Source organism: Oryctolagus cuniculus, chromosome 1, assembly GCF_051225735.1.
Source record: "Oryctolagus cuniculus isolate XC-2025 breed Fujian yellow rabbit chromosome 1, ASM5122573v1, whole genome shotgun sequence".
Taxonomy (NCBI): domain Eukaryota; kingdom Metazoa; phylum Chordata; class Mammalia; order Lagomorpha; family Leporidae; genus Oryctolagus; species Oryctolagus cuniculus.
The window spans coordinates 69,332,250-69,359,348 of record NC_142867.1 but is presented as its reverse complement, the minus strand read 5'-3'; the positions used below and the strand labels follow the sequence as shown (position 1 = coordinate 69,359,348).

The 27,099-nt window shown below is 56.6% G+C and overlaps 2 protein-coding genes across 6 annotated transcripts in view; one reads left to right on the top strand and one right to left on the bottom strand.

Moving 5' to 3' along the window:
• The window catches only part of GAB2 (GRB2 associated binding protein 2), a 186,469-nt gene extending 174,603 nt beyond the window's left edge, over positions 1-11,866 (top strand). Inside the window, exons 4-10 of the mRNA XM_051822089.3 lie at positions 3,908-4,500; positions 6,047-6,141; positions 7,178-7,442; positions 8,324-8,414; positions 8,607-8,709; positions 9,129-9,254; positions 9,478-11,866. Coding sequence (XP_051678049.2) covers positions 3,908-4,500; positions 6,047-6,141; positions 7,178-7,442; positions 8,324-8,414; positions 8,607-8,709; positions 9,129-9,254; positions 9,478-9,621 — 1,417 coding nt within the window. The 3' untranslated portion in view covers positions 9,622-11,866. The remainder of the gene's footprint in view (positions 1-3,907; positions 4,501-6,046; positions 6,142-7,177; positions 7,443-8,323; positions 8,415-8,606; positions 8,710-9,128; positions 9,255-9,477) is intronic.
• Positions 11,867-12,523: 657 nt separating this feature from the next.
• USP35 (ubiquitin specific peptidase 35) overlaps positions 12,524-27,099 on the bottom strand; it is a 41,541-nt gene continuing 26,965 nt past the window's right edge. For 4 of the 5 annotated variants that reach the window (XM_051822034.3, XM_089331686.1, XM_051822075.3 and 1 more), the window contains exons 8-11: positions 16,770-16,863; positions 16,014-16,120; positions 14,399-15,647; positions 12,524-13,668 (exon numbers count right to left, since the gene is read on the bottom strand). In XM_051822034.3, coding sequence (XP_051677994.2) covers positions 13,501-13,668; positions 14,399-15,647; positions 16,014-16,120; positions 16,770-16,863 — 1,618 coding nt within the window. In that variant the 3' untranslated portion in view covers positions 12,524-13,500. Of the gene's footprint in view, positions 13,669-14,398; positions 15,648-16,013; positions 16,121-16,769; positions 16,864-20,238; positions 26,070-27,099 lie in introns of those variants that run through there. The other variant, XM_089331706.1, reaches the window with a different exon arrangement.

The window sequence follows — 27,099 nt, the reverse complement described above, 5'->3', positions numbered from 1 at the left end:
CCCCTCCCCTCCCCTCCCCTCCCCTCCCTGTGCTCCTGTCAGCCCTGGGGGAAAAGGCGCTGCTTCTAGGGATCCATGCCACAAGAGCTCCTCAGGACACCAAGGTCACACGCCAATGGGGAGAGACCACAGGACTGCCAAGCCCTGGGAACCCCCCTCCTGATTCTTCCCCAAAGAAGCACTTGGTAGTACTATGGTTCGAGCAGGGGCAGAGCAAGTTCTCCTTCTAAGTATGTGACTTCGGACAAGTTTGTCTCCCTTGCTCGGCCCCTCTTACCTGGTTGTTGACGTACTAATGGTCCGTGCCCCTGAACCTGCATCCGTGTCATCCGCCAGGCCCTGTGCCACGTACAGCAGCACATGGCGAAGGGGCAGCCGAAAGACACAGGCCCGAGCGGCCAGTACCACGCTGGAAGGCACGCAGGCTCACAGTGGAAGGGGGGACTAGGAACCTGTGAGGCCTTCAAACCTATAAAGGCTTCTTTGGGGCTTTGTGTATGATGCTGGTATACAAGAAAGCATTCCAGAGAGGTATGCATGGCTCCCTAGGGGCTGGCGGTCAGTCTGTGTGGGGCCTGTTTAGGGGGAGCGGGTCCAGGAGCTAGAGAGGATGTTCAGGCCGGAGGCAGTGGGTGAAACACGAGAAGGGATTCAACGTGCCGATCCAGAGACCTCGAGCCGCGTCAGCCTGCTCTTTGTTCATTTCTTCCCTTGCGCGTTCCTGTGCTGTGCGTTCATCAGACATTTCTTCCTTGTTTGCTGTGTGGCGAGCACTGAGCCGGCTGCTGAGGGAGGGCGGTGAGTAAGACCGTGTCTTCAAGGAAGTCACCGTCTGGTGGAAGAAACGAGGGTGCGGGATACAGGTGCAAAGTGCTCGCTGCTCCAAGAACAGAGTGGGGCGGGTGACCGATTGTGTTCGGAGTAGAGGACGTAAGAAACAGCTGTAACAGCTGTGCCATCTGAGCTGGGTGTGACGGATGAAGAACTCGCCACAATGAAGTAGGAAGCCTTCCAGACACAGCAGCAGCCCAGCCCAGCCCAGCCCAGAGGCTGGCGTGCGGGACACGCTGGGAGCCCTACAAAGTGGGCTTTGAGGGGATTCTCCCTTGGCAGGGAGACAGAATTGGAGAGACATCGGAATAAGCCCGGGAGTTTGGGCCTAGGCCTGAGACACCGAGACAGGACGGGAGATGTCTGTGTTGAGACAGTCGGCAGGCATAGAGCATCTGAGAGGTCTTGGGCCAGTGGTAGGCCCTGGGCAGAGACCAGCTCAGCCCCTTCATTAATCCCGGAAGAAACACCACAGGGAACTGAACTGGAGTGGATTCAGTGGGACCCGATGGCGTTGGCAGGTGGGAAATCGTAGGTGGGTAGCCCCTTTTTTAAGATTGATTTATATTAAAGGCAGAGTGACACAGAGAGAAAGAGAGATCTTTCATTCGCTGGTTCACTCCTCACATGGCTGCAAAAGTCAGGACTGGCCTAGGCTGAAGCCAGGAGCCTGGAGCTTCTTCCAGGTCTCCCATGTGAGTGGCAGGGGCCCAAGTGCTTCCACTGACTTCCTAGGCCATTAGCAGGGAGTTGGATCAGAAGTGGAGCAGCCAGGACAGGAACCAGTGCCCACATGGAATACTAGCACAGCAGGCAGCAGATTAACGCATTATACCACCATGCTAAATCTGGCTAATTCACAATTGCATTACATCACAGTTATTTATCTTGCGGTGGATGCACAAAGCTGATAATGCATTTTTCAAGAATACAGTGCATCATCCCTGACTGTGATCACCTTGCTCTGCGGATAAATCTGAAACGTATTCCTCCTGCGTAACTCTCACTGTGTATCCTTTAGCCAACGCCTTCCTGCAGCTTCTGATCACCACATTCTGCTGTCTGCTTCTGAGGGCGCCTGTCGTGTGAAATGACACAAGGGAGGGAGGTCATGTGGTACTTGTCTTGCTTCCAGCCCAGCCTTCTAACACGCTAGCTCCTCCCCAAGCAGCTCGCAGTTCCACAGCCTGACGAGGCTCTCGCGTGTCCTGTGCCTCCTTCTCGTGCACTTTGCCTGGCCAGGTCCTGTTCATCCTCCTGGCCTCGCTCAGATGCAGATCTGTGGAGAAGCTTCCCTCCCACTGTCTGCCAGGCCTGCCGCCGGGGAGGCTTAGTAGAACTGTCAACAGCCACGGCCTCACCCCTGCCTTGATTGTCATGATTTGCACGCATGTCACCCCCTCCATGGCCGTGACACACACCAGCCACCATCACCGCCTCGACAGGGCAGGTGGCATCTCTGACTCAGATGGAAAGGCAAACACTGGTCAGTGACTGTTAAATCCAGGTGTCGGGGGAGGGGCTTCAATGGAGAGTCAGAAACTGCACAAGGCAGAATGAAAGGGACCACAGAGAGGGGATCAATGTGAATTCAGGGTCTGTCTTTGACACCCTCCGCGCTCAATGATCTAGGCTGTGGCTGCTCACTGGGTTATGTGTGTGGAATGAGACAGAAAAGGCAAAGGAATGCATCGGCCTTGGGAGGAGGGCCTGGGAAGGTTTGGGGACTGAAATGGAATTCCCAGCCATCAGGGGTGCATGTTTGCCTAAGAGGGAGCCTGCAGCACACCTGGTTGTCATTCTGAGGTCCTGGCCCCTGTTTTCTAGCGCCCTCTGGTGGCCGCATCCATAACAACAAGCTCCCGATGAGCACCATTCCCTGGATTGGCCTCGCAGGGTATTCCCCAGAGGTTACATGCAAATATGCTGTTTGCTGGTGAGAAACCCTAAGATCTTGTTTGTCAGCTTCTTGAAGACACCTATGGTCTCCCAAACATCAAGAATCACTGCTCTAAAGGATTTGTTTTTTTTCCCCCAATGAGCCCCTATGGAGAGCCCTGATAGAGTCAGGCAGATCTGGATCCTGCCTACCTAGAACTTTACCGTGCGGTCCCCAGTTTCCTGTGTTTTCCTCCTCCCCAGGACACAGAATCCAGGCTGAGAGCCACTCTGGGGGAGCCAGAGGCTTGCGGACCTTCCTGCTGTCAGCTCAGGGAGACCCCCCAGGTCCCGGCTGGGAGGGGCTCGGGCAAGTCTTGGGCATGCCAGCGACAGCACAGGAACGTCACCCCAACCCCCTCTCGTACTGCTGGCCTTCTCCCTCTGCACCTAAAGTAAAAGAAATTAACAATCAACCCCTTCTTGCTGGATTTGATTTTTTTAGCCTGGATATAGTTCCCAAATAAGAAGCCGTCTTTCAGATTTTTGGAAAAAGATCTTTTCCCCCCCTCTGAGTGTCTCTCAGAAAACCATAAAACGTGGTAGCAAAGAACTGTGTAACTTACGTGGAGTAGTTATTTATAAGTTACAGCATCTGCACTCGTTAGCTGGTTTATTTTACAGCAGGAAAACCGAGACTCAGAAAATGGGTTGCCGCTCGTGTCTCACAGCAGCCCAAGTGTTCTTTGCTGTCACGGCCATCGTGCTGCAATGTGTATGTTCTGTGGTTCTTAAAGCAGTGAACAGCAGTGAACTGAGGCAGTGTGCTAGTCTGGTGGTAGAGAGGGGAGCACTGGCCCCTGGAAATGCGGTCACTTCAGGGAGGGATGAAGGCTAACGCCCTTGAACACGGGTGGAACATCTGAGTGCGTACCACACAGACCAGATCACTTCAGAGGACATTTTGCATCACCGTTTTGCAGATCCTTAAACCAGTTCGGAAGGAGGAAGTGCCCCGCTCTGGGTCCCCCCACTAGTAGTAAGTGGCAGATCCTACGTAAACCTCAGGCCCGCCTGACTCCTCACCCTGTGGTTTTTCCACACCACCCAGCTGCATGGGCCTTGGCACTCTCAGCTTCCCTCCCAGGGAGGCAGCCCCGGCTTCTCACCCTCCTGCCCCTCCTCTCTTCTTCCTTAGGAGTGCCAGCTTCTCTCAGGGCACCAGGACCTCGTTTCTCATGAGGAGCGACACCGCCGTACAGAAGCTCGCCCAGGGCAATGGACACTGTGTCAACGGGGTCAGCGGCCAAGTCCATGGCTTCTACAGCCTTCCCAAGCCAAGCCGGCACAATGCAGAATTCAGAGACAGCACGTACGACCTCCCCCGGAGCCTGGCTTCTCACGGCCACACCAAGGGGAGCCTCACAGGCTCCGAGACAGACAATGAGGACGTGTACACCTTCAAGACACCCAGCAACACCCTGTGCCGTGAGTTTGGGGACCTCCTGGTGGACAACATGGACCTTCCGAGCACCCCACTCTCAGCCTACCAGATCCCCAGGACGTTCACGCTGGACAAGAACCACAATGCCATGGCAGTGGCCACTCCTGGGGACTCAGCCATAGCGCCCCCGCCCCGGCCCCCCAAGCCAAGTCAGGCAGAAACACCTCGATGGGGCAGCCCTCAGCAGAGACCCCCAATCGGCGAACACAGCAGATCAGTCTCTGTCGCTGCCACCATCCCCAGGCGCAATACGCTTCCCGCGATGGACAACAGCCGGCTGCACCGAGGTCAGTGTACACCCAGGCTGCGCCCCGAGGGAGAGGGAGGAGAGGCAGGGGCTCCTGGCGGTTTGCTGGTCCTTGGTCATCCCTGGCCAAGGAAAACTGAAGAACTAGCAAGGTCTCTAACTGGAGTTTGAGCAGCCCCCCAACCTGGACCCCCTTACCCACTGGCCCCCCAACACCTGGAGGCCGGAAGTAGATGTTCATCATGGCAGGAGTGTGGCAGTCTAAGTGAAATGGAATATTCTTCATTTACCTCGCTATAACAGTATGGGCTTGGGAGTAGAGATCACGGTATTTTATTCATTTATAACTCAAATCAAAGATTTAACAAACTAGAGGATCAGTCCAAACTGGAGGCAGTCCTTTGTGAGACCTTCAGAACGTCCCCTGAGCCACTCTGGAACCTCTGGTTGAAGGCTCAGCCCCTGTGTGGGGCAGCTCAGTTTTGTGGTCATTGGTTTTCCGGGAGGAGTATTCCAGCCTGCATCCAGCCTCTTCGGTTGGATGGAAAAAGAACAGCCGTCCATCCCACTTTGTGCCTTGCTTCTGGCTTGCAAAGCCTTTTTGTATTGTTTAAGCCATGCAGGGTCTGGTGGACGCAGCCCTGTTGTCTGTCTCACGTGAGGCCCGGGGTAGTTAGGAGCCATGCCTAGGGTTGCAGAGTCACTGGAGGCAGAGATGAGGCCCCACCCCTCAGGTCCCAAGTCTCTGCGGTTTCTGCCTCCACTCGTTAGAGCAGTCACCTGTGCTTTGGAACGGAGTTGCAAGAAAACTGCCTCCCAAAAAGGAACTTCCAAGAGTTCATGAAAACACGAAATGAAAAGCTGTTCATTTTGGTACAAAAAAAAAACTTTGAAATCCATGAAGTTTTATCATAATGTTCATTTCCCATGGACATTTTGAAGATTTATTTATTTTGAAAATCAGAGTTATAGAGAGGGAAAAACAGCGCTTCTGTGTACTGGTTCACTCCCCAGATGGCCGTAACAGCCAGCCTTGGGCCAGGCTTAAGTCAAGAGTGGGCCAAGCTCAAGTCAAAAGCTTCATTTGGGTCTCCAACATGGGTGGCAGGGGCCCAAACACTTGGGCCATCTTCCGCTGCTTTTCCCAGGCCATTAGCCGGGAGCTGGATCCAAAGTGGCATAGCCAGGACGTGAACCAGTGCCCGCGTGAGATGCCAGCATCTGAGGCAGTGGCTTTACACGCTGTGCCACAATGCCGGCACCCCCGTGAATGTGATGCTCACATCTAGTTGGGAAAGTAAGACACGTGTACGTTAATGCCAGTGTTGCTGGGACAGCTGGGGTGAACTGTGCTGTCCACGACGGGGGGCAGCAGTGAGGGCAGAAGTCAGGGGTGGAGTCCGCACGGCTGCTGACACTGAGCTGGACGTGGAAGCCTAGGAGGAGCTGGCACCAAGGGGCTGTGTTGCAGGTGTGCTGGGCTTGAGAACGGTGCCTCTGCAGTAGCAGTAGGACGCCGAGCAGCACGGGGGAGGGATGGGGAAGTGTCCGCACGTTGCTCACTCGTGTGTGCCTCTGTGCCGTAGCTTCCTCCTGCGAGACCTACGAGTACCCGCAGCGCGCAGCCGAGAGTGCAGGCCGGCCTGCTGAGTCCACGAGCGATGGAATCGGATCTTTCCTGGTGAGTGGGCTTCGGCCAGGCGGCCTCAGGCCACTAAAAGCACAGTCCCTAAAATGTGATAGGGTTTTTCTCTTAGAACACTGCCTGGGTTCTTTGTCTCAGTTCACGTCCCTGCGTCGTTTTTGGACAAGATACAGGTACCCTAGTCTGTAGAAATGTGTGTCCCTACGTAGACTGGATCACAAGGCTTTCCACCTTGGTGGGTAAGCCGAGGGTCCACAATGCAGCAGCCCCTGGCTCTGGGTGGTGGGTCTTCTAAGCCAGCAGCCTCCCCTCTGAGGTCTTCCCCTAGGGAGGGATACCCCACTCCAAGAGGGCAAGCAGAGATGGTGCCCCAGACCCAGCCTGCGTGGCAGAATTCTACCTCAAATGCGGGATCCCAGGCTGCGCCCAGTGCTCCAAGGTGTCTGACCAGATAGGGCCGGAGCTGGTTACCGCACTGCACTACTTTCTGGCAACTCTGGCTGTCATCTGGTGCCTGGGGTAAGCCCAGAACACGCTGAAAGCTAAACTGGGGGAACACAGCTGCCCCAGCCTTCACCTTCCCAGGCCCTCGTTCCATCCTGACAGATTCTGTGTCGTCACCGGGACCATGCCCTGTGCATCCTGAAACCTGGGCACACCCACCCCCCAAGGAGAATTCATACTCTGATTATGGTCGATCGCAAGGCGGTTGTAAGAGCTAGAAGAGACCCCCCAGACTGATTTTTTTTCTCCACTTTGCTTTTTTATTTGGTCTTCCCAAGGTCTTTTTATTTGAAAGACAGAGTTAGAGGGGCAGAAAGATTTCCTATGGCCAGGTCAAGGCCCCTCTAGGCTCCACACATGGGCTGGCAGTTGGGCCGTCTTCCCCAGGCAGGGAGTTGAACCGTAGCAGCCTAACCTGCTACACCACGAAGCCAGCCCTGCCGCGGTCTTCCTTATAGTTTCAAAGTGTAGCTAACCCAGTCAACTCTTCCTGCCTCATATACAAAACCCACCCCGGTCTGGCTGTGTTCCCTAGCGTCAGCACTGTCTCTTTGCCTCTCCTCCCTAGGCAGGGAAAGCAGCTTTGGGCCGGTCAGACAGTGCCAACTCTGAAGACAACTACGTGCCCATGAACCCAGGTTCCTCGACCCTGCTGGCCCTGGAGCGAGCAGGGGACACGTCCCAGAGTGTCTATATCCCCATGAGCCCAGGGCCCCACCACTTTGACCCGCTTGGCTACCCGGCCTCTGCCCTTTCTCTGCACCGCGGCCCCAGCCGGGGAAGTGAGATCCAGCCACCCCCTGTCAACCGTAACCTCAAACCTGACCGGAAAGGTAAGTCCACTCTTACCCAGCCCCATCCCGGCACCTTTTGCGTTTGCTTAGGGACCGCGTGGGTCCTAGACTGGGGTGGGAGACTTTGGCAAATCCTTGATCTTCGTTGCACACTGCTTTTCTTCATCTGCAAATAGGATAGTAATTCCTGCCTCCCAGCTTTGTTTACACAGAAAGCAGCTAGGACAGTGACTGGCACACAGCAGGTGCACAGGAAAGTTTGACTCTAGGTTCCAGCTCTGGGGGCTGTGGTTCCGATTCAGGGCATGAAGCAGATTAGCCACATGGGGATCTCAGCTGTGGAGTGGGAGCCTCGAAGGCTCAGGGCCACTTCCCTCCTTCCCTGGGGGGTTGTCCCGGTGCCCCTCTCCATTTCACATGTGGTCTCCTTCTCAAAAGTTGTAAAGCTGGGAGAGAAATCTGCTGAAAGACCCTGGGTCCCCTTCGTTACCTTAGCTACAGTGCAAACAATACCCAGTTTGGAATCTGAAGATGTGACTTCCACATGGGCAAAGATGACATCGTCGGGCCTGCAGCCAGAGTGAGCCATCGTGCATCCAGCACGCGGGGCAGCTGCGCTCGGCAAGTGCGAAGTCTGACAGCGCTGACAGGGTGTGCAGATAGGATAACCTAGACCCGATGTGAAGTACACAGGAGGCGGTGCAGGGGTGATGCTGCTCCCTCGCAGCCACTGGGTCACTCCACAGCTGCCCACGACAGCTGTCACTGTGCCTCCCTGGTCTCCCTGTAGCCAGGAGTCACAGTCCGGGTTCAACTTCCAGTCCCCCAGTGTGGCATGTCAGCGTCCCGACCGTCCTGCCACGGCCGGAGGCCGGCTGTGCGCTCCATCAGCGTGATGGCTTCCTTACTCTGTGTTTCAGCAAAGCCAACGCCACTTGACCTGAGACACAACGCTGTCATCGATGAGCTCCCCTTCAAGTCACCTGTCACCAAGTCTTGGTCTAGGGCCAAGTAAGTGTCTCTGCTAGAGGGGGGTCAGGACAGCTGCGTACTTAACTGGCCTAGGCGGAGCCTGCTCTGGAGGCGCGAGTTCCTTGTCTGGAGACGGGGAGTCCCTCTGCCTGCCTGTTTCAGGTCTTGCTTCGCGCCAGGCGCCAGGCGCGAGTCCGGGCGGGTGACTGCTTTGTCCTCTGCCCCCACCAGCCGTGCCTTCAGCTCCAGCTCGTCCCAGTACTGCCGCCCCGTCTCCACCCAGAGCATCACCAGCACGGACTCCGGGGACAGCGACGAGAACTACGTTCCCATGGTGAGGCCTGTGGGGGCCCTGGGAGCCCTTCCCCCGGGAGGCCCTGTGCTGGGTGGCGTAGTTTCCTGCTCCAGCTCCTTCTTGAACACCGGAGATGAGTTAAGTGAAAGGCAGCTGTGGTCCCTGCCCCGCCCACTATCGGGGTAGCAGTGCCGGAGCCGTCTGGCCCCTGGCAGGAACCACCTATCTTGGAAGTACGTGCCTGACCCCAGCCGCCCCGTCACTGAGCATGGAACTGCTGTGGGTGCCCCACGGCTAATGACAGGCCCCCAGCACTGAGGGCACAGCTCTTTGCAGATCTCTGAGCAGCTGGGGAAGGGGACAAGCTCTCAGGTGTCCCCAGCTGGCTTTGGCCAAGGCTGGGAGTTGTGGAGGGGCCGACCGGGCGCACACTAACAGTTGTTTCCTCCTTGTGATAGCAAAACCCCGTGTCTGCCTCTCCTGTTCCCAGTGGCACCAACAGCCCAGCCCCTAAGAAGAGCACGGGCAGCGTCGACTACCTGGCCCTGGACTTCCAGCCTGGCTCCCCAAGCCCTCACCGCAAGGTGCCTGGCGTGGCGGGGGGAGGGCAGGAAGGGCCAGTACCTTTCCCCTGATTCCCTGCCCTCCATCTGAGACTCACTTGTGCTTCTGGGAGGCCCCTGTGAAGCCATAGGGCCCCCTAAAACTTCCTTGCTGTAGGTGGGCGGGGCGGTTCCAGGGGCATCGCCCCGGGGCCTGGAGGCAGTGCCACAGAGCTCACCGTTCCCCCTCTCCCCGTGCCCTCAGCCATCCACGTCGTCCGTCACCTCCGACGAGAAGGTGGACTACGTTCAGGTGGACAAGGAGAAGACCCAGGCCCTGCAGAGCACCATGCAGGAGTGGACAGACGTGCGGCAGTCCTCGGAGCCATCTAAGGGCGCCAAGCTGTGAGGCCGCGGCCCTGGCCGCCAGGGAAGGGCGGGAGCCAGCGGCCCAAGCTGGCTCCTCCCCCGCTCTGTCACTCACAGCCTTCAAGGCAAGGCGCTTGACCAAGTCAGGGACCCTGAGCCCTCCCCTGGGAGGTGAGGGCCTGCTCTAGACCCCTCCTCAGCCCAAGGGCTCCCACCCCACCGCTGTGAATTTCTTCCCTGAGGGCCATGTCTCCACCCACCTTTGTTAGGAGCTGCCTCTGTCCTCTCTGTCCTGCTCAGACTCTGAGGGAAGGCTGGGGGCTGTGGCTGTAGCACCACCCCCCAGCCCACCTCCCCTTGTGACAGCAGTGCTTCTGCAGCCACGACCTGCAGACCGCCCCAGGCCTGCTGTCCTTAGCAGAGGCGGCCTTGCAGGGTACAGGGATGGGAGCAAGGGAAAATGGGTGGTGGTGGCGGTGGGCTCCCCAGCACAAGGAGCAGGGCGTGCAGCTCAGGACAGTGGGGTCCGGGCCCCGGGAGCCCCCACGATGGCGGCTTGGACGGAAGTGGACAGTGCCGTGTATGTGGAGGGGGAATGGTGTGGGCAGGAGGCAGCGTGGTACGGAGAGAGGTGACGCAGGAGCGCGAGGGCGCCTGGGACAGAAACAGCAAGTGAGTTTCCACAAGGTGGAGGGCGCAGAGGTGACTGGAGGAGATGCGGGAGGCAGTGCCCAGGACCGAGGGCAGCCCCCCGGGGGTCTCGCCTCCCCGTCTGGTGCTCCCTAGCCTTCCAAGTGCCGCTTCAGACTCAGGACTTGGCTGCAGGGCCCAGGGAAGCCGAGCCCTCCTCCCGGGGCTTGGAAGGTCAGAGTGGCAGGCCTGCCTGAAGCTTGGGGTTGCCGGTCTCACATTTTTGTGTTCAGGGTTTTTGAGCAGCTTCTCCAGGGCCAGTAGGCTTCCCACCATGTCTGCTGGGGGTGGCCCCAGGCCCCTCTTAGCATGCCTCCTCACAGCAAAAAAATCCCCTTGCGCATTGAGGACAGAGGCAGCAACCTCATCGGTGAGGAAGAGGACAGGAACCTCCACTGGTTATGCAAATGGGGACAGAGACCACAGGCGGGGGCTTCCAGGACAAAGGCTGCTGCAGCGAGGCCACATGTTCCCAGGCGGAAGCATGGGCAGCCTCACGCCTCAGCAGGCTGCGGGCTCCTCCCACCCACCCGCCTGTCTCTTTAAGGCCCTCTCCTGGGATTCCCTCCTGGCAAAGCTTGTAGTGTCCCCCAACTCCACCAGTGCCCAGCCCACAGCCGCCCTGTTGACACCGGGTTGCCGCAGACCACGTCCCCCGTGTGCCCTGCAGCGAGTGGAACTGGTTGGAGTCTTCAATGAGGCAGCCTTCGTCCTGCTCTCGGTCCTCTGCCTAGGGGACCCCGTAGGCCGCAAGTATGGGCAGAGACAGGCGCTCAGGCTCGCGAGCCCTAAGCTGCCCGCAGGGTCTGGCGCACACCCACCTGCCACCCTGGCCAGAGGGAGTCGCCGCTCAAACTGGGCCTGAAGCCCCCGTCAAGGACCAAGACCCCGGACTTGGGGGGCGCCTCAGCAGCACCCACTTCCAGCTCTACCTCTGCAAGGTTCAAGTCAAGTCCTGTGGCAACGATGAGCAGCTGGCGATGGCGTCTCCCAGGTGGGGTCGCTCAGCGGCACCCCGTCCCTTCTCTCCCTCCACTCTGGTACTCGCCCCGTGTCTCAGACAGAAGCACAATTCGGAAGTTTCTGGGACACGGCCTGCAACTCCAGGCTGCCCTCTGGCTCCCTTACCTGTCCCGGGCTGTGGCCTCAGCCCTAGGCCCTCCACCCCTCTCCTACTACCCCTTGTACAGCCGTGGCCCAGAGAGGCCAGCCCTGCCGTCCTGGGGGACCGGTTATATGTGTGGGCTACGCGTGTTCTGAAATGTAGAACCATTTCGCACGGAACTGTCACTAGTTGTTGGGAAGAGATAAGTGGGCTACATGCAGCCCCATCTTAAGTTCTGTTCTTGTCACCATTTAAAATTGACATTTAATTTTTCAAATCACTGTTGGTGCCTAATCACTTAAGTTATTAATTTATTCTGTTTCCTCTGTAACACCTATTTATCTTGTGAGTAGTTGGGGGCCGGGTGGGGGGAGGGGGGACTGGTCTCTGGGGGTTGTGGTTTGCTGTGGCGACACAAGGTACAGGCCTGGAGCTTGCAGGTCCCTTTTCACCGTGGTGTCGGATGACAATAAAGTCCATTAGAAACGCAGTCCAGGGCTCTGCCCGAGTCTGTCTCGTCTGAAGGGCCAGGGCCCGGCCGCCATACTCACCCCGATCCCGGTGGGTGGGCACAACACCCCCGCAGCCCAGCCTTTCCGGACTCCCTAGGAGCCCGAGGGTGCGCCTGCTCCCATTTCCTGGGAATGCTTACGGACTTCTCTCGGCAGGGAGCCTCGGTGAGGCCTCTGTTTCCCTGATCTGCAACACAGGGGTTGCCAAGTCCCGTTTCCTAGCCTGGGTGTCATTCAGTCCAATTCCAACCACCTGGTCCCTGATGGGTTGGACAGCTCCACCTGCTGCAAAAGCCCTCAGCAGGCTCAGGAGGCCACATCCGCCTCTGCCTGTACCCAGCCTCCCAGAGGAGGGAATGAATGGCGGGGTGGCAGCATGTGGTCCCAGGGTGTCCCAAGTCCTGAAAAACCTCCTGGACCAGCTGGTCGGCAAAGTACTCTCTGCTGTGTCCCACTGGGTGCCTCCCGCTCGGTCCTCCGAGGCCCAGCACCAGTGCACAGTCTGTCACCAGGTGTGTCCTCGCCTCACCCTTGAGGAGCAAGGATCGCCAGCCAACTTCCCAGGCAGGGAGGAGAGCAAGGGGACAGAGCACGTCACAGCCGCCGAGGCCGGAAGAACGACAGCTTTCCCAGGCTTCAGAGAACCTAGCTTTATTCCTGTTCGAGAACACGGTTTCTCCTCTCCATTTTGAGGGGCTACAGCAGTGTCAGGGCCCATGGAGACAGCCCTCACACAGCCACCAAGCTCAGAGCAGCCAAGCCAGCCAGCTGCCGCCACACAGACCGTGGCTTCGTGAGAAACATCTTTGCAGGAAAATAAAGACCCTCTACCTCAACCAGAGCAGGGGAGGGGGCGATGCTAATGGTGGCATCTCAGGCACTGAGGCGGGCAAGGGGGAGGGGGAGGGGCGAAGGCTATCCCTGTGGCACAACACCTGGTGTGGGTACGTAAGGACGGAGGACCCAATGGGAGACCTGGGGCCAGTCCTGAGTCAGGCCGCTCCCCATCTGCACTGCTCTCAAAAGGGCCAACTGCAGAGGCATGCACCTGCCTCGCCCCTAAGACCTCAGAACAGCTGGAGGGCAGCCAGAGGCGGCCCACAGCCCCAGCCCATGCACAGGCGTGGATCCCGGTGTGCTTTTCATGCTAGAGCCAGAACTGGCCAAGAGGGGCTGAAGGGAAAGGCGACCTGAGCCAGGCACTGGAGGCGATGCCCAGACCCACGTGCCGAGCGAGGTCCCCTATCCCAGGGCAGGCTCCTTGCAGAGAAAGGCCAAGCCCGCCGCCTGCCCAGGGAGGCTGCTGCAAGTCAGCCAGGACACTTGGGAGTGAAATCTTAACGTAGCCGATGCCAGCATCAGGGCCTGAGGTCCAACAGGCTTGGCCCTCACATCTGCATCTCTACCAAGGTGACAGGGCCAACGTTCCAGAAGCTCCCTTCTGCAGCCCTGTGCCCTAGGAGGGCCTACATGGAGACTGAGCCTGACCCCACTTGGCAGAGCAGCTCGGCCTGGGCCCTGAGGGCCCCATCCGGCTCTCAGGAAGGGGCTGAGGCCTCCCCCATGGGCTCTGCTGCCCCACAGGTAGAAACGCGCTGCGGGAGGGTTTCCATTAGAAGACCAGTCTATGGAAGTCACCGCCATTGCCACCTGCAGGGTTGCAGCCTCCCGCAGAGCCTTCGTCCTCATCCTTGTCTTCATCAAATCCCCTCCCCCAGTGGGGAGATGCGGGGAGGGCCGAGATGTAGGCTGCTCGGCTCCGGGCCTCCTTCTCCTGCTCCTGGAAACACAGATTGGGGGGGTGGGGGCAGCTTCAAATTCAGACTCCAAAGCCAGTTCCTCCCTTCACTCCCTCCCTAGGGCCACTAAGCACACAGCAATTCTGATGATCCCTGAGGCCAGGCCACAGGCAGGATGGGTGGGCAGGCCATCCCTCCCACCAGGGACAGGAGGCCCCACCTTGGCCACCTCTCGGCAGGAACCCCAGTGCCTCAGAGGGAAGGAATCGGTTCTCGCTGGACTGCGACTGGCTGACCACATGGCCCCAGGAAGCAGGCGGTCAGGGGACCAGGAGGTGGCCTCACACCACACGGGGGCCTCCACGCTGCTTCCTGCCCTGGGCCGCCAGCTCCCCACCTGTCAACACTCGGGCCACAGACACTGCTGGGAGGAAGCGTGCGCCCCCCCCCCCCCCGGCCACCCCCAACTGCAGGCAGGTCAGCTGACCCCGTGTGATACCAGATGGCCCACACAAACAGCCCCTCCAGGCGCTTGCCAGTTGCTCAACATCTGGACACCACCCCTGACAGCAAGGAACGGGGACAGAGACCGAGGTACGCTGGGAAGCCCACAGGGCTGCTCAGGCAGGCTTAGAAGTCGCTGGGGCTGGGCCTCCCAGGGAGGAGCCGAGGTCAGTGCAGCCCACCAACGCGGCGTCAGCTCTGAGCAGCCTGCCTGCCCCTGGGTGAAAAGGGAGGCGCCGTGCGAGGGAGGCCGGGGCGTCTGCTCACCTGCAGGTACAGGATGTTGTCTTTGGAAATGGCTTCCATCAGGTCCTTGTGCAGGGTGGGCTCGGCACGCACCCTGGGCGACCCGGGCTCGGCCGCCGGCCCGTCCCCGGGCCGCTGCCGGTAGAAGAGCACGTAGGCCGTGTCCTTGGGGAAGAAGGAGGTGACGTTGCTGACGGACTCGAAGGAGGAGAAGGACACCCGGGTGTCATTGAACAGGTACCACTGGTTCTCGGGCTCGGGCCTGTCGGCGGCCGCGGGCCGGGCAGCGCCCTCCCGGGCATAGCAGTAGTAGTGGCCGCTCTCGGAGGACACGCCCGAGTGCACCACGACGCTGCACAGGTCGTAGGCCTGGCCCCGGCCGCCGGCCAGCGGCAGGCGGAGCAGCAGCGGGATGGCGACGTCGTCGAGGATCTTGCGGCGCCGCATGGTGCGCAGGTCGAAGGAGAAGCGCAGCAGCGTGAGGATGAGGTAGCGCGGCCCCTGGCTCAGCTCCACCACCTTCTCGGCGTCCTGCAGGGAGGCGCACGACTCGCAGCGGTAGCGGTTCTCCGCCGTCAGCCGCTCGGGCGACAGGAAGTAGTTGACCAGGTCCAGGACGGAGCGGGAGCCCTCGGGGCCGGACGGGGCGGCAGCAGCGCCTTGGGTGCCGGGGCCCGAGGTGTCCTCCTCCTTCTCGGTCTCCGTCTCCTCCTTCTCCTTCTCCACCTTCTCCTCCTCCTCCTCCTCCTCTCCCTGCGCCGGCGGGGGCTGCTGCTCCCCTCGCGGGCCTTCCTCCCCCTCCTCCTCCGCCGCTCCTCCCTCGTCCCTCTGCCCGCTCTCGCTCCCCGCCGCTGCGTCCTCCTCCCTCTCGGCGCACGGCTGCGGCCCGCTCTGTGCGCCCAGGCCGTCGACGAGCAGCACGGGAGGCGCGGCGTCGCCGGCGATGCAGAGCTTGCGCTGCCGCCGGGCGCCCGCCCTGCCGGCGGCCTGGGCCCTCACCTCCTCCGCGGGCTGCAGCACCGAGCCCAGGCGGCGGCGGCGGCGGCAGCGCTCGGGCGGCGGAAAGGCCAGGGAGAGGTCGGTGAAGGCCTCCTCGCGGGAGGAGACGTTGAGGCAGCGCAGGCAGCGGATCCGCGTCACTATCTTGCCTCCGAACATCGTCTCCACCGAGGTCGACCTGGGGCCGGGGGGCTCCTCCGGCGGGGAGGGCGCGCTGGACTGCTTGAGCTTCTGGCAGATCCTGGTGCCCGTTTTCTCCTCTTCATGCAGCCTGGAGCGGTGACACGGGCTCTACGTCCGCACCGACCACGCAGGGGTGCGCGCACACACACACACACACACACACACACACACTAGTGCACATCCATGCACCTGTGCCCTCATGCGATAGATGACCTATATGCAGGCTCATCACAAGCAGCCAGCTCCGTGGGCCTGTGCACGCAGAACAGCGACAAGGACACGCACCCAGTGACCAGCACAGCGTGCTGCCCTGCCCCCGCCCCTCCCAGAACTCAGCCTTGCGGGGCCAGGCTTCCCGGCTGCTCAGTCCCGCAGCACACGCCGCCCCACGCCCCCCAAGTCAAGGCAGCAGCCCAGCCCAGGGATGCAGGAGGGCTCTCCTGGCCTCCCTTACCGATCCAACAAGTACTTCAGGTACTCGGAGCAGTCCTGCTGGGTGCCGGGACTGAACCAGGGTGTCCAGGAGGCAGAGAGGAAGTTCTCCGGGGAAATGGCGGGCCGCTGGGACAAGGCGTGCAAAAGGCGTGGTCAGGACCAGGCCCTCCCTCCCTCACCAGCTCTGCAGCGCACTAGGCCTGGGGTCCGACCCGGGAGACGCCTCCCCTCCCATCCCACAAGTCCTTCCGGGCAGCATGGGGTTCACGCAAACACGAACCCCACACTTTGTGCCTTTGCTAACAGCCCAGTCTGCACCCAGCACCCTCTCGATGCCCCAAGGAGTCCAGGGTGCGGCCCCCACCACCACCACCACCACCACATCTGCCGCACACTGCACTCCCCTCTGTGAAGGCAGTGACCCCTGCTGGCCCCCTGCCCCACCCAGGGTCCTGCGGAGCCCATGGCTGTCGGTCCCCTGAAGGTTTGGACAGCGTTTGTTTTGTCCGCCCACGCCCTCAACAGCCCCCAAGTGCAGGACAGGAGATGAATAAAACCAGACTCAAGCACGCACACCCTCTCCTGCCCAGGAGATTTCGGGGCCACTCAGCCAGCCCATGGGCTTTGGCCCTGAGCCTGTGCCAGCCTGGCTGGGGCCCAGCCATGTAACTGCTCACAGCAGCAGGTGGTGGGAAAGCAAAGGGGAAGTGTGGGTGCAGGAGCCGGCCTGGCCCCCCCCATCGCCGTTGTACCCCCCACCCCACCCCACACACACCTGACTGTGCTCCAGGAAGGCGAAGAGCCACTGCAGCTTGGTCATCAAGGGCTGCGAGTTGTCCTCGGTCAGACGGAGCACGCAGTGCCTGAAGCTTCCAAACAAAGCAGCAGATCTGGGGTAAGGCCAGGGCTCCCAGCAGCCTCTGCTCACGCCAATGCAAGCAGCGCCTCCAGCCAAGATACAGACATTCCTCGGGTCACACGGGCCAGGGAGCAGGAGAACAACGTGGCCTGGCGTGCCCCAGGTCAGGGACACAGCAGCAGTGACCTTGGTTTAGACAAAGGTACAACAAGGGGATGACCCCTACAGTCCCTTCCAGCTCCGGCTGCAGGATTCAAACACGCGACCCTAAGGTTCCAGAGCTCTAAGGCTGGGAGCCTCACGTGTGACAGAGTTCACGCCACTGCCATCCCAGCCACCCACACGTACTTCTCGTGCCTGGGAGATGGCACCCACACCCACCCACAGCAGCAGGACTTGCTCTGACCTCGGCTCTCCGATCCACTCCTCCAGCCACTGCTGAGCACCGTGGGGCACGGGGCCACTCCCCACGCCTGCATTCCCTGGAGTGGGCCAGTTCTAGGCCCCGGCCCAGCTCCTACACACACAGCTGGCTGGGGCTCCTGGGTCATGCATTTCTCTACACCGACCCCACTGCATGGACTAGCACTGCTCCAAGTGTGGGCACTCGGCCAGCCCAGGACAAGGTCGCTGGGACCAGGAGTAGCATTTAGGACTGTGGGAAGCATTTCAACGTGACCACTGGGGAGACAGCGCGAGACAGCAGCCGAGTAACCTTCGGGTGCCTGCTCACACGGGAGCTGAGGAAGGAAGCCGGGCCGTACGCCAGAGCGCCTTCGGGGTTGTGCCACAAGAAGACACTGCAGAAGGCAGGAAGCTAACAGCTGCCGTCACCCTGCCTGCCCCTGGCTCTGTGGGGCAGAGCAGGGGGAGAGATAATCCCTCTCCTTTTCCCAAGCAGGAGGGGAGACAAGTCCAGACCTCAGGCTTGAAACCTCGTCCCAGGCCGCCTACAGTGAGACCCGAGGCCAGACAGAGCGCCGCATGCTGCCCCGGGGGCCTGGACCCTGCTTAGCCAGGCAACCAAGGCGCTGGCTCTAGCCACCCTCCCCCAAACCTCTGGTAGATGTGCAGCAAGACTCCTGCAGCTAGGGAAGAGGGTGGGAAAGGGAGCTCAGGAATTTGCTTTCAAGCTCGGTGCCCAGCCTGCTGGGTAGGACCCAGCACGAGATAAGCCCAGAGGCCTCTTCTAAACCTGCCCGGTCTCGGGTGCAGTCCTACAGCCTGGGAGGGCGGGCTTGGTGTGCACCCACCACACAGCACAGGGCCCCGTGGCGGCAAAACTCAGTGCAACCCAAATTAATATGAGCTAGGTGGCCAAGAGACAGCCTTTACTGCTCCCCAGCCCCTTGCCTCGGGCAGACAGCAAGGGGCAAGACCTCAGCCACTGGGGAGTGGGGTACCCAAGTGAACACAGGACTGCATCTTGGAGCTCACAGCCAAGCTGGTAAAACCCAACATCAGGCAGGTCCCAGCGGTCCCTGACCTTAGGCCAGGACCTGCAGATGGAGCCTCTGGAACTGCTCCCCATGCCAGTTTGAGACCCATGGCCCCACTCAACTGGCCCTGTGCCCTGGCCAGCACCACACGCACCTCCGCAGCAGGCAGAGCCGAGCTCCGTGGGCACTGCCCGACCCCCAGGCTGCACAGTCAAGGCGGGCTGTGGTACCCTTTCCCTAGCCCCAGGCGGGACAGCAACGTCTGCTGGAGGGAATTCAAGGGAGGCCACTGCCCAGACATCGCATAGGAACCCGCACACAGCCACCATGCTCCTGCTACCACGCTCCAGCCACACTCCTGCCACCACAGGAACCCAACTGACCCCTGCGACCACAGCCGCCACAGACTGAGGGCCACCCCGCAAGCTGCCACTGAGCCCCCACGGACCACTGCCAGGACCGAGGAGTGCCCCAAGCACCACCGCACTGCCACTGGCTACAGTGGGAGGCATAGGGACATTACACCACAGGCTCCAACTGCAACTAATGCGGAGAGCGCCTACTAGACCAGACCCTGGAGGCCTACCTTCAGGAAAAATCCTTTTACTGCGGAAACAACTTTCTGAGAGAGTCAGTCATCTGCCAGATACACGAACATCTACCTCAGGACACAGGAAGCATGGAACAGCAAAAAATACGGTGTCCCCGAGGTACAGCAGGACACTGCAGTCGTAGAGTCCAATCAAGCTGACCAAAGACCTCAGCTTGGGCCCAGCACTGTGGCATGGTGGGTAAAGCAGTTGCCTAGAGTGCCGGCATCCCATATGGGCACCGGTTTGAGTCCCAGCTGCTCTACTTCCAATGCAGCTCTCTGCAATGGCCTGGGAAAGCAGAAGATGGCCCAACTCCTTGGGCCCCTGAGACCCCGAAGAAGCTCCTGGCTTCTGATCAGCCCAGCTCCAGCCATCTGAGGAGTGAACCAGCAGATAGACAACCCCTACCTTTCTCTATCTCTGCTTCTGCCTCTCTGTAACTCTTTCAAATAAATAAATCTTTTAAAAAAAAAAAAAAAGAAGAAGAAGAACAAGAACAAGATCTCAGTTTTAAGACAAATCTTTACCAATATCACACTCAGACCAAATACAACAAGACAGAGAACGAAACAGCCTCTGAGACCTTTGGGACACCATTACATGAGATCTCTTTTTTTTTATGATTATTTTGAAAGTCAGAGTTACACAGAGAAGGAGAAGCAGAGAGAGAGGGGTACCACATCTGCTGGTTCACCCTCCAGATGGCTGCAACAGCTGTAGCCATGCTGATCCAAAGCCAGGAGCCCCCTCTGGGCCCCTGTTGCCGCATGGGGGACCCAAGGACTCCATCCTCCACCATTTTCCCAGGCCACAGCAGAGAGCTGGATCAGAAGTGGAGCATCCAGGACCAAACCGGTGCCCATATAGGATGCTGGCACTACAGCCAGTGGCCCCACCCGCTATGCCACAGCACCAGCCTTGTGAGATCTATTTGAATTCTGGAAATCTCAAAAGGAGGAGAGAGGAATAAAAGCATAGAAAACCTATGGAAAGAAAACAGCCGAAACGCCCCTATCATGGTGAAGATACTAACATCCAGGCTCAAGAGGCCCACACGACCCCAAACAGGTACAGCAACAAAAGACCTCACAGCAACGCATTATGATCAAATGCTCAGAAGTGCAACACAAAGTCAAATCTAAAATCTGCAATAGAAACGTGTGCAGGCACTTACAGGGGACCCTGTTACAGCAGATTTCTCCAAAGAAACCTTATAGGCCAAGAAGGCAAGAAATGATATATTCTGAGTTCTAAAAGAAAAGTACTGCCCACTGAGAATACTATACCCAGCAAAACTATCCTTAAGCTTTCCAAGCAGGAAATGATGGAATTCAGAACCACCAACTAACTCACCTTCCAAAAGGTGCTTCAAGGAGACCCAAACGCAGAAGCAAAACAAAGTTAACTCTCATCACAAAAACACATGAGAGTAGCTCCCTGGCTTCCCTCTTCCCAGCCCGGTCCAGCCCGGTTCCCGGGAGGATGAAGTTCGTGTACAAGGAGGAGCATCCGTTCGAGAAGCGCCGCTCTGAGGGCGAGAAGATCAGAAAGAAATACACGGACCGGGTCCCGGTGATAGTAGAAAAGGCTCCCAAAGCTCGGATAGGAGACATGGACAAAAAAAAATACCTGGTGCCTTCTGATCTCACAGTTGGTCAGTTCTACTTCCTGATCCGGAAGCGAATTCATCTCCAAGCTGAGGATGCCTTGTTTTTCTTTGTCAACAACGTCATTCCACCCACCAGTGCCACCATGGGTCAGCTCTACCAGGAGCACCATGAAGAGGACTTCTTTCTGTACATTGCCTACAGTGACGAAAGTGTCTACGGCCTGTGAAGCTGCTGCCCCTGAGGTGGGGGGTCCCCCCTGCCTTGACCTCCCCTCCTCCTCCAAGCTCCAGCACCACCTTCTTTCTCCAGGACCTGCACTTACCGGCGGAGGCTTCCCTCCCACCCTTAGCAGGAGGGGTCATGGGAGCCTCTCCTCTCTCCCCCGTTCTCCACCCGCCTTTCCCACTCTGCTTTACACTTATGGATTGTCAGTCTCTGTTGCACCCAGTGATTATTCTGGTTTCTGTTCCCTTTCTAACTGCCCAAGGGGTTGAGGACCCCAACAATCCCTTCCTTTCACTACCTTCTTTTTTGGGAGTAGATGGAAGGGACTGAAACTGGGGGGAGATAGGAGGCGCATCAATAAAGAGGAAACCACCAAGCTGAAAAAAAAAAAAAAAAAAAACACATGCGAGTAGATACACCAGAGAAATATGGAGAAATCCAACTTCATCAAAACTGCACAACCACAGACATTCAAGATAAACAAGGTATGGCTTGAAATGACATGATTAAGTCATGCTTATCATTAATGGTCTTGAATATTAAGGGAAAAAATTCCTAGTTAAAAGCTAAGAAAACAAGACCCAGTGATATGCTGCATACAAGAAACTCACCTCACCAGTAAAGACACAGACTGAAAGTGAAACATGGAAAAAGACAATCCATGCAAACAGACCAAAAGCAACCGGAAGCAGCTATGTTGCATCACACAAAACAGGCTTCAAGACAAAAACCCTAAAGGAGACAAGGTCACTATGATGCCCAAGGGAGTAAGTCAGCAAGAACATAAAGAGTGGAAATGCACATGCACTCAACGGCAAAGCTCCCAACCGGATCAAACATCATCAGATCTCCAGGCACAGACAGGCTCCAATACAGAACAGCGGAGGTCTCCAACACCCCAAGTTCCTCAGTGCAGAGACCATCAAGACCCCAAAGCCACTAAGAAACCACACCACTGCTACACTCTCCTGGGACATACACGGAACTGCCCCACAGACCAAATGGCCCTAACAGACACTTTTCATCCAACAGTCACACATATACATTCTGTCATCAACACAGAACACTCTCCAGGACAGAGCACGTTAAGTGCATCTCAAAGGCAAACATCAAAAGCATACCACGCATCTTTTCTGACAATGGCAGAGCCAAAGCGTTAGGAATTACGCAAACACGCTGAGAATCAACAACATGCTCCTGAGTCACAATGGGTCATCGAAGAAACAAACAAGGACATTTAACAATTCCTTGAAAAAAATGTAATTAAACTTACGCGAAACAGCAAGAGCAGTAGGAAGTTCAGTTTAGGGGCCAGCGCCATGGCACAGTGGGTAAAAAGCCGCCGCCTGTGACAACAGCATCCCACATGGACACTGCTAATGTGACTAAGAAGGCAGCAGAGGATGGCCCAAGTGCTCAGGCCTCTGTACCCACACTGGAGACCCAGAGGAAACTCCCGACTCCTGCCTTCAGACTGGCCTAGCTCCAGCTGTCGTGGCCATTTAAGGAGTGAGCCGGCAGATGTAAGATCTCTAACACTGCCTTTTTTTTTTTTTTTTTTAATTTAATTATTTGAAAGTCAGAGTTACACAGAGAGGAGAGGCAGACAGAGGCCTTCCATCCGCTGATCCACTCCCCATTTGGCTGCAACAACTGGAGCTGCACCAATTCAAAGCCAGGAGCTTCTTCTGGGTCTCCCATACGGGTGCAGAGGCCCAATGACTTGGGCCATAACACTGCCTTTTGAATAAATAAATACATCTTTAAAAAAGTTGTTTAATCACCTACATTTAAAAAGAGATATCAAGTAACCTAAAAATGCATTCCAAGGACTTTTAAAAACAAAATAGTGGACTAAGCCTCTGCCTGCAGCACCAGCATCCCATATGGGCACTGGCTCTGGTCCCAGCTGCTCCTCTTCCGATCCAGCTCTCTACTATGGCCTGGGAAAGCGAAGACAGCCCAAGGGCTTGGGCCCCTGCACCCGCATAGGAGACCATTAAGAAGCTCCTAGCTCCTGGCTCCAGATTGCTCCAGCTCTGGCTGTTGCAGCCATTTGGGGAGTAAAACAACAGATGGAAGACCTCCCTCTGTAACTCTGCTTCAAGTAAATAAAAAATCTTAAAAAAAAAAAAAAGTAGAACAAAGCTCAGAGCATAAAAAAATGAAGTAGAGACTAACAATACAGAAGATAAATGAATTGAGTTGGCTTCTGAAAAAGATAAAAATGGATGAGCCTTTATCTAGACTAACCAACAAAACAAGGCTCAAAATCAGATGAAACCAGATGTTACAACTGATACCACATAAATATATAGATATATATTAGGAATTACTAACCACTATAAGGTAGCAGATGGGAAAATCTATAATAGAGAGATTTCTAGACACATGTAACTCACCAAAACTGAATCAGGAAAACTAAACAAGCCAAAGAGAAATGAGACTGAATCAGTCCTAAGAAAATGTCTCAAAGCAAAGTGCAGCATTCGAAGGCTTCACCGAATTCCTCCAAACTTCCAAGGAAGTAATTTTAAAGATTTATTTATTTATATGAAAGGCAGAATTAGAGAGAGGAAGAGAGAAGGAGGGCGGGAGAGAGATCTTCCATCCAGTGGTTCACTCCCCAAATGGTGGCAAAGGCTGGGGCAGGGCCAGGACAAACCCAGGAGCCCTAAACTCCACCCAGGTCTCCCACATGGGTGCTGCTTTCCCGGGCACATGAGCAGGGAGCCGGGTCACAAGTGGAGGAAGAACTACCACCAATTCTTTTCAAATGATTCCCCAAAATGTCACTAGAATGTCAATGGAAGGGAACCCTGCCAAATGCATTCTATGAGGACAGCCTGACCTGGATTCCTAAATCAGACAAGCACATGACAAAAATACAACTACAGGCCAACATCCCTGATGCACCTAGACACAAAAATTCTTAATAAAATACTAGCAAATCAATATAACAGCACATCAAAACAATAATCATTCCCATGATCAAGGGGGACTCAACATATCCAAGTCAATAAATACATTAAAACAGAGGATAAGAATCGCATCATCAGAAACAGCTTTTGATAAAACACAACATCCAGGGTGGACGGTGTGGCACGGAGGTTAAGCCACCACTTGGGACACTCACGTCCCATATTCAAGTCCCAGCTACTCTGCTTCTGACCCAACTTCACGTAATGCATCCTGGGAGGCAGTAATGATGGCTCAAGAACTTGGGCCCCTGCCACCCATATGGGAGACCAGGTGGAGTTCTGGGATCCTTGCTTCAGCCTGACTCAGCTCTGACTGTTGCAGACATTTGGGGAGCAAACCAGCAGATGGAAAATCTCCCCCTTTCAAAATTAACATTTCAAGACTTAAAAATACAACAAGCATTCACAATAAAACCCTGAACAAATTAGGTATAGAAAGTGATGGAGCAAGGACAAAAAGCCTTAGATCCAAACTGACCCCTCACCTATACAACAGCAAGCAGCCCCCATTTCTCTGCCCTAATACAGCCCCACCCTGCCTGGACTGCTGGACACACCACTATCGGGAGAGTCCAGCCATCGGCCTGAGCGCTCCCCACTCCTTCCAAGCTCTCTCCCCCCAGCTCAGCATCTCAGCCTCAGAGTCCAGCCCCAGTCTCAGCCCAAGCCCCTCCCAGCTCACACTGGGATCTCGCAGGACCTTTAGAACGAGCCCAGGCTCTCCCTCTATCTCAGCGGCCCAGCTTTGGCTCCGACCCCCAAACCCTTTCCTGCCACTTTGTACCATATAAACCACTAGTCTGTAAGGCAAGGTGCTCTCTCTGCCTTGGGAGTGAGCCTGTCCCAGGCTTCATTCTTCTGAGTAAAGCTGGTCTGGCTTTGGCTTCACACTCTGCCCCTCCTTTCCCAACATTCATTGTGCTGAAACCCGGGAAAGGCACAGAGATTGCCCCTCACTCAATGTGGTCCCTCAGAAGCTCAGCCAGCCTCCAGGCAGTCGTTGGAGAACCTGCCCTCTGAGCTTGCCTCTCTCTGCCAGCCTGGGCAGGGGTTTACACCAACCTCCTGCACGCCAAGAGCACGGACAGTCTGTGGGCGAGGACCGAGACCCTCCCTTCCTCCAAACTTTTCTCTGTGGCAGCTGCAGTGAAGATCACGAAGTGACTGCTGAGTGTCCAGCACCCATGGCTGCCTGCATGACCCGGGGGAACCCCCAGCTGATCTGCTCCCCTGGGGCTGGATCCCTGCCCACCTCTTAGCTGCTCTTTCCTATCATCTCCATTCTCCTTCCAAGAGAGACCATGGATGCGTGGGACCCGGAATAACCTCAGAAGACTACCAGTAAGGACTACTCCCTGGTGAGGTTCAAAATTCCCCAGGTGGAGAGAATGATCCAATATGGGAAGTGGGATACACAGCAGACTCATAGAATGGCAGATGTCCTAAACAGCACTCTGGCCTCAGAATCAGCCCTTAAGGCATTCAGATTTGGCTGAAGAGCCCATGAGAGTATTTTAGGCATGGAAAGCCAAGACACTGTGGCAAATAAACAAACAAACAAACAAAAAAACCCTAAATGAAAGATCTCTGCGAGTGAGATCCCAGTGGAAAGAACGGGCCATCAAAGGAGGAGGTACCTTTCTCTGAAGGGAGGAGAGAACTTCCACTTTGACTATGACCTTGTCTAAACAAGATCGGAGTCAGCGAACTCAAAAGGCTTCCATAGCCTTGGCAACTCATGACAAGAGCCTAGGGTGATTACCGACGCCATAAACAAGAGCGTCAGTTTGTTAAATCAATAACAGGAATCACTGTGCACTTACTCCTCATGTGGGCTCTCTGTCCTTAATGTGTTGTACAATGTGAATTAATGCTATAACTAGTACTCAAACAGTATTTTGCACTTTGTGTTTCTGTGTGGGTGCAAACTGTTGAAATCTTTACTTAATATATGCTAAATTGATCTTCTGTAAATAAAGACAATTGAAAATGAATCTTGATGTGAATGGAATGGGAGCGGGAGAGGGGAGGGTTGTGGGTAGGAGGGAAGTTATGGGGGGGGGGGAGCCATTGTAATCCATAAGCTGTACTTTGGAAATTTATATTAAATAAAAGTTAAAAATTCCCCCGATGAAAACTGGACCCTGAACCCTCGACAGGGTATCCGAATGTTGATCTCCCCTTTTTATTTTTTTTAAAGTTTTTTTTTTTTTTATTTTAAAGAGTTACACAGAGAGGAGAAGGCAGAGAGAGAGAGACACAGAGAAAGAGGGGTCCTCCATCCGATGGTTCACTCCCCAGACAACCAGAGCTGTGCCTATCCGAAGCCAGGAGCTAGGAGCTTCTTTCAGGTCTCCCACGTGGGTGCAGGGGCCCAAGGACTTGAGCCATCTTCCACTGCTTTCCCGGACCACAGCAGAGAACTGGACAGGAAGTGGAGCAGCTGGGTCTCGAACCAGCGCCCATATGGGATGCCAGTGCTTCAGGCCAGGGCGTTAACCCACTGCGCCACAGTGCCGGCCCCGACCTCCCCTTCTTACTTTAATTTCTGACCTGACCAAGTACTTCCCCGTGGTGGAAGGAAAGTGAAAACTCCCAGGATACTTCCCAACTGTCCTCCTTGGAGTGAGTCGGACAGGCCGGAGATGCCCATCACAACTCCCCAGGAGAGCTCAGAGCTGCCTTGGTTTTGGTCTCCTGCCTCTCACTACCCACTTGAATTTTCCTGTGCTCTCAAGAGCAGAGGCCTTTGCCAGATCTCTTCTGCATGCAATACCAGATCCAATTTTCAGGCTCTGTCTCCATGAAGCGTGCAGCGGCAGATTCCATGCCCCCTTCCTCCTCACCGGGGGAGGGACCTGACCCACTTTCAGGGCGAGGACACTTGTCCTGGAAAGCTGAGACCACTCTTCTCCAGAAGACTCCAGTTCCACAGGGCTCCTCAGGGGCACCCCAAGTGAGTGACCCCCAAACTTTGGCCCCATTCTACCTGATCCATGGGCCCCAAAATTTCTCAATCCTACCTGACTCCCCACTGGCCTATTAGAACACCTGCATGGGGGGCCAGCACTGTGGTGTCGCAGGTAAAGCTGCCACCTGCAGTGCTGCCATCCCATATGGGCACCGGTTCTAGTCCTAGCTGCTGCACTTCCGATCCAGCTCTCTGCTATGGCCTGGGAAAGCAGAAGATCCCCAAGTCCTTGGGCCCCTGCACCCACATGCGAGACTGGGAGGAGGCTCCCAGCTCCTGGCTTCAGATCAGCGCAGCTCCGGCCGTTGCGGCCATCTGGGGTGTGAACCATCAGACGCAAGACCTCTCTCTGCCTCTGCCTCTCTATAACTCTACTTTTCAAATAAATAAGTAAATCTTAAAAAAAAAAAAAAAGTTTACTAAAAAC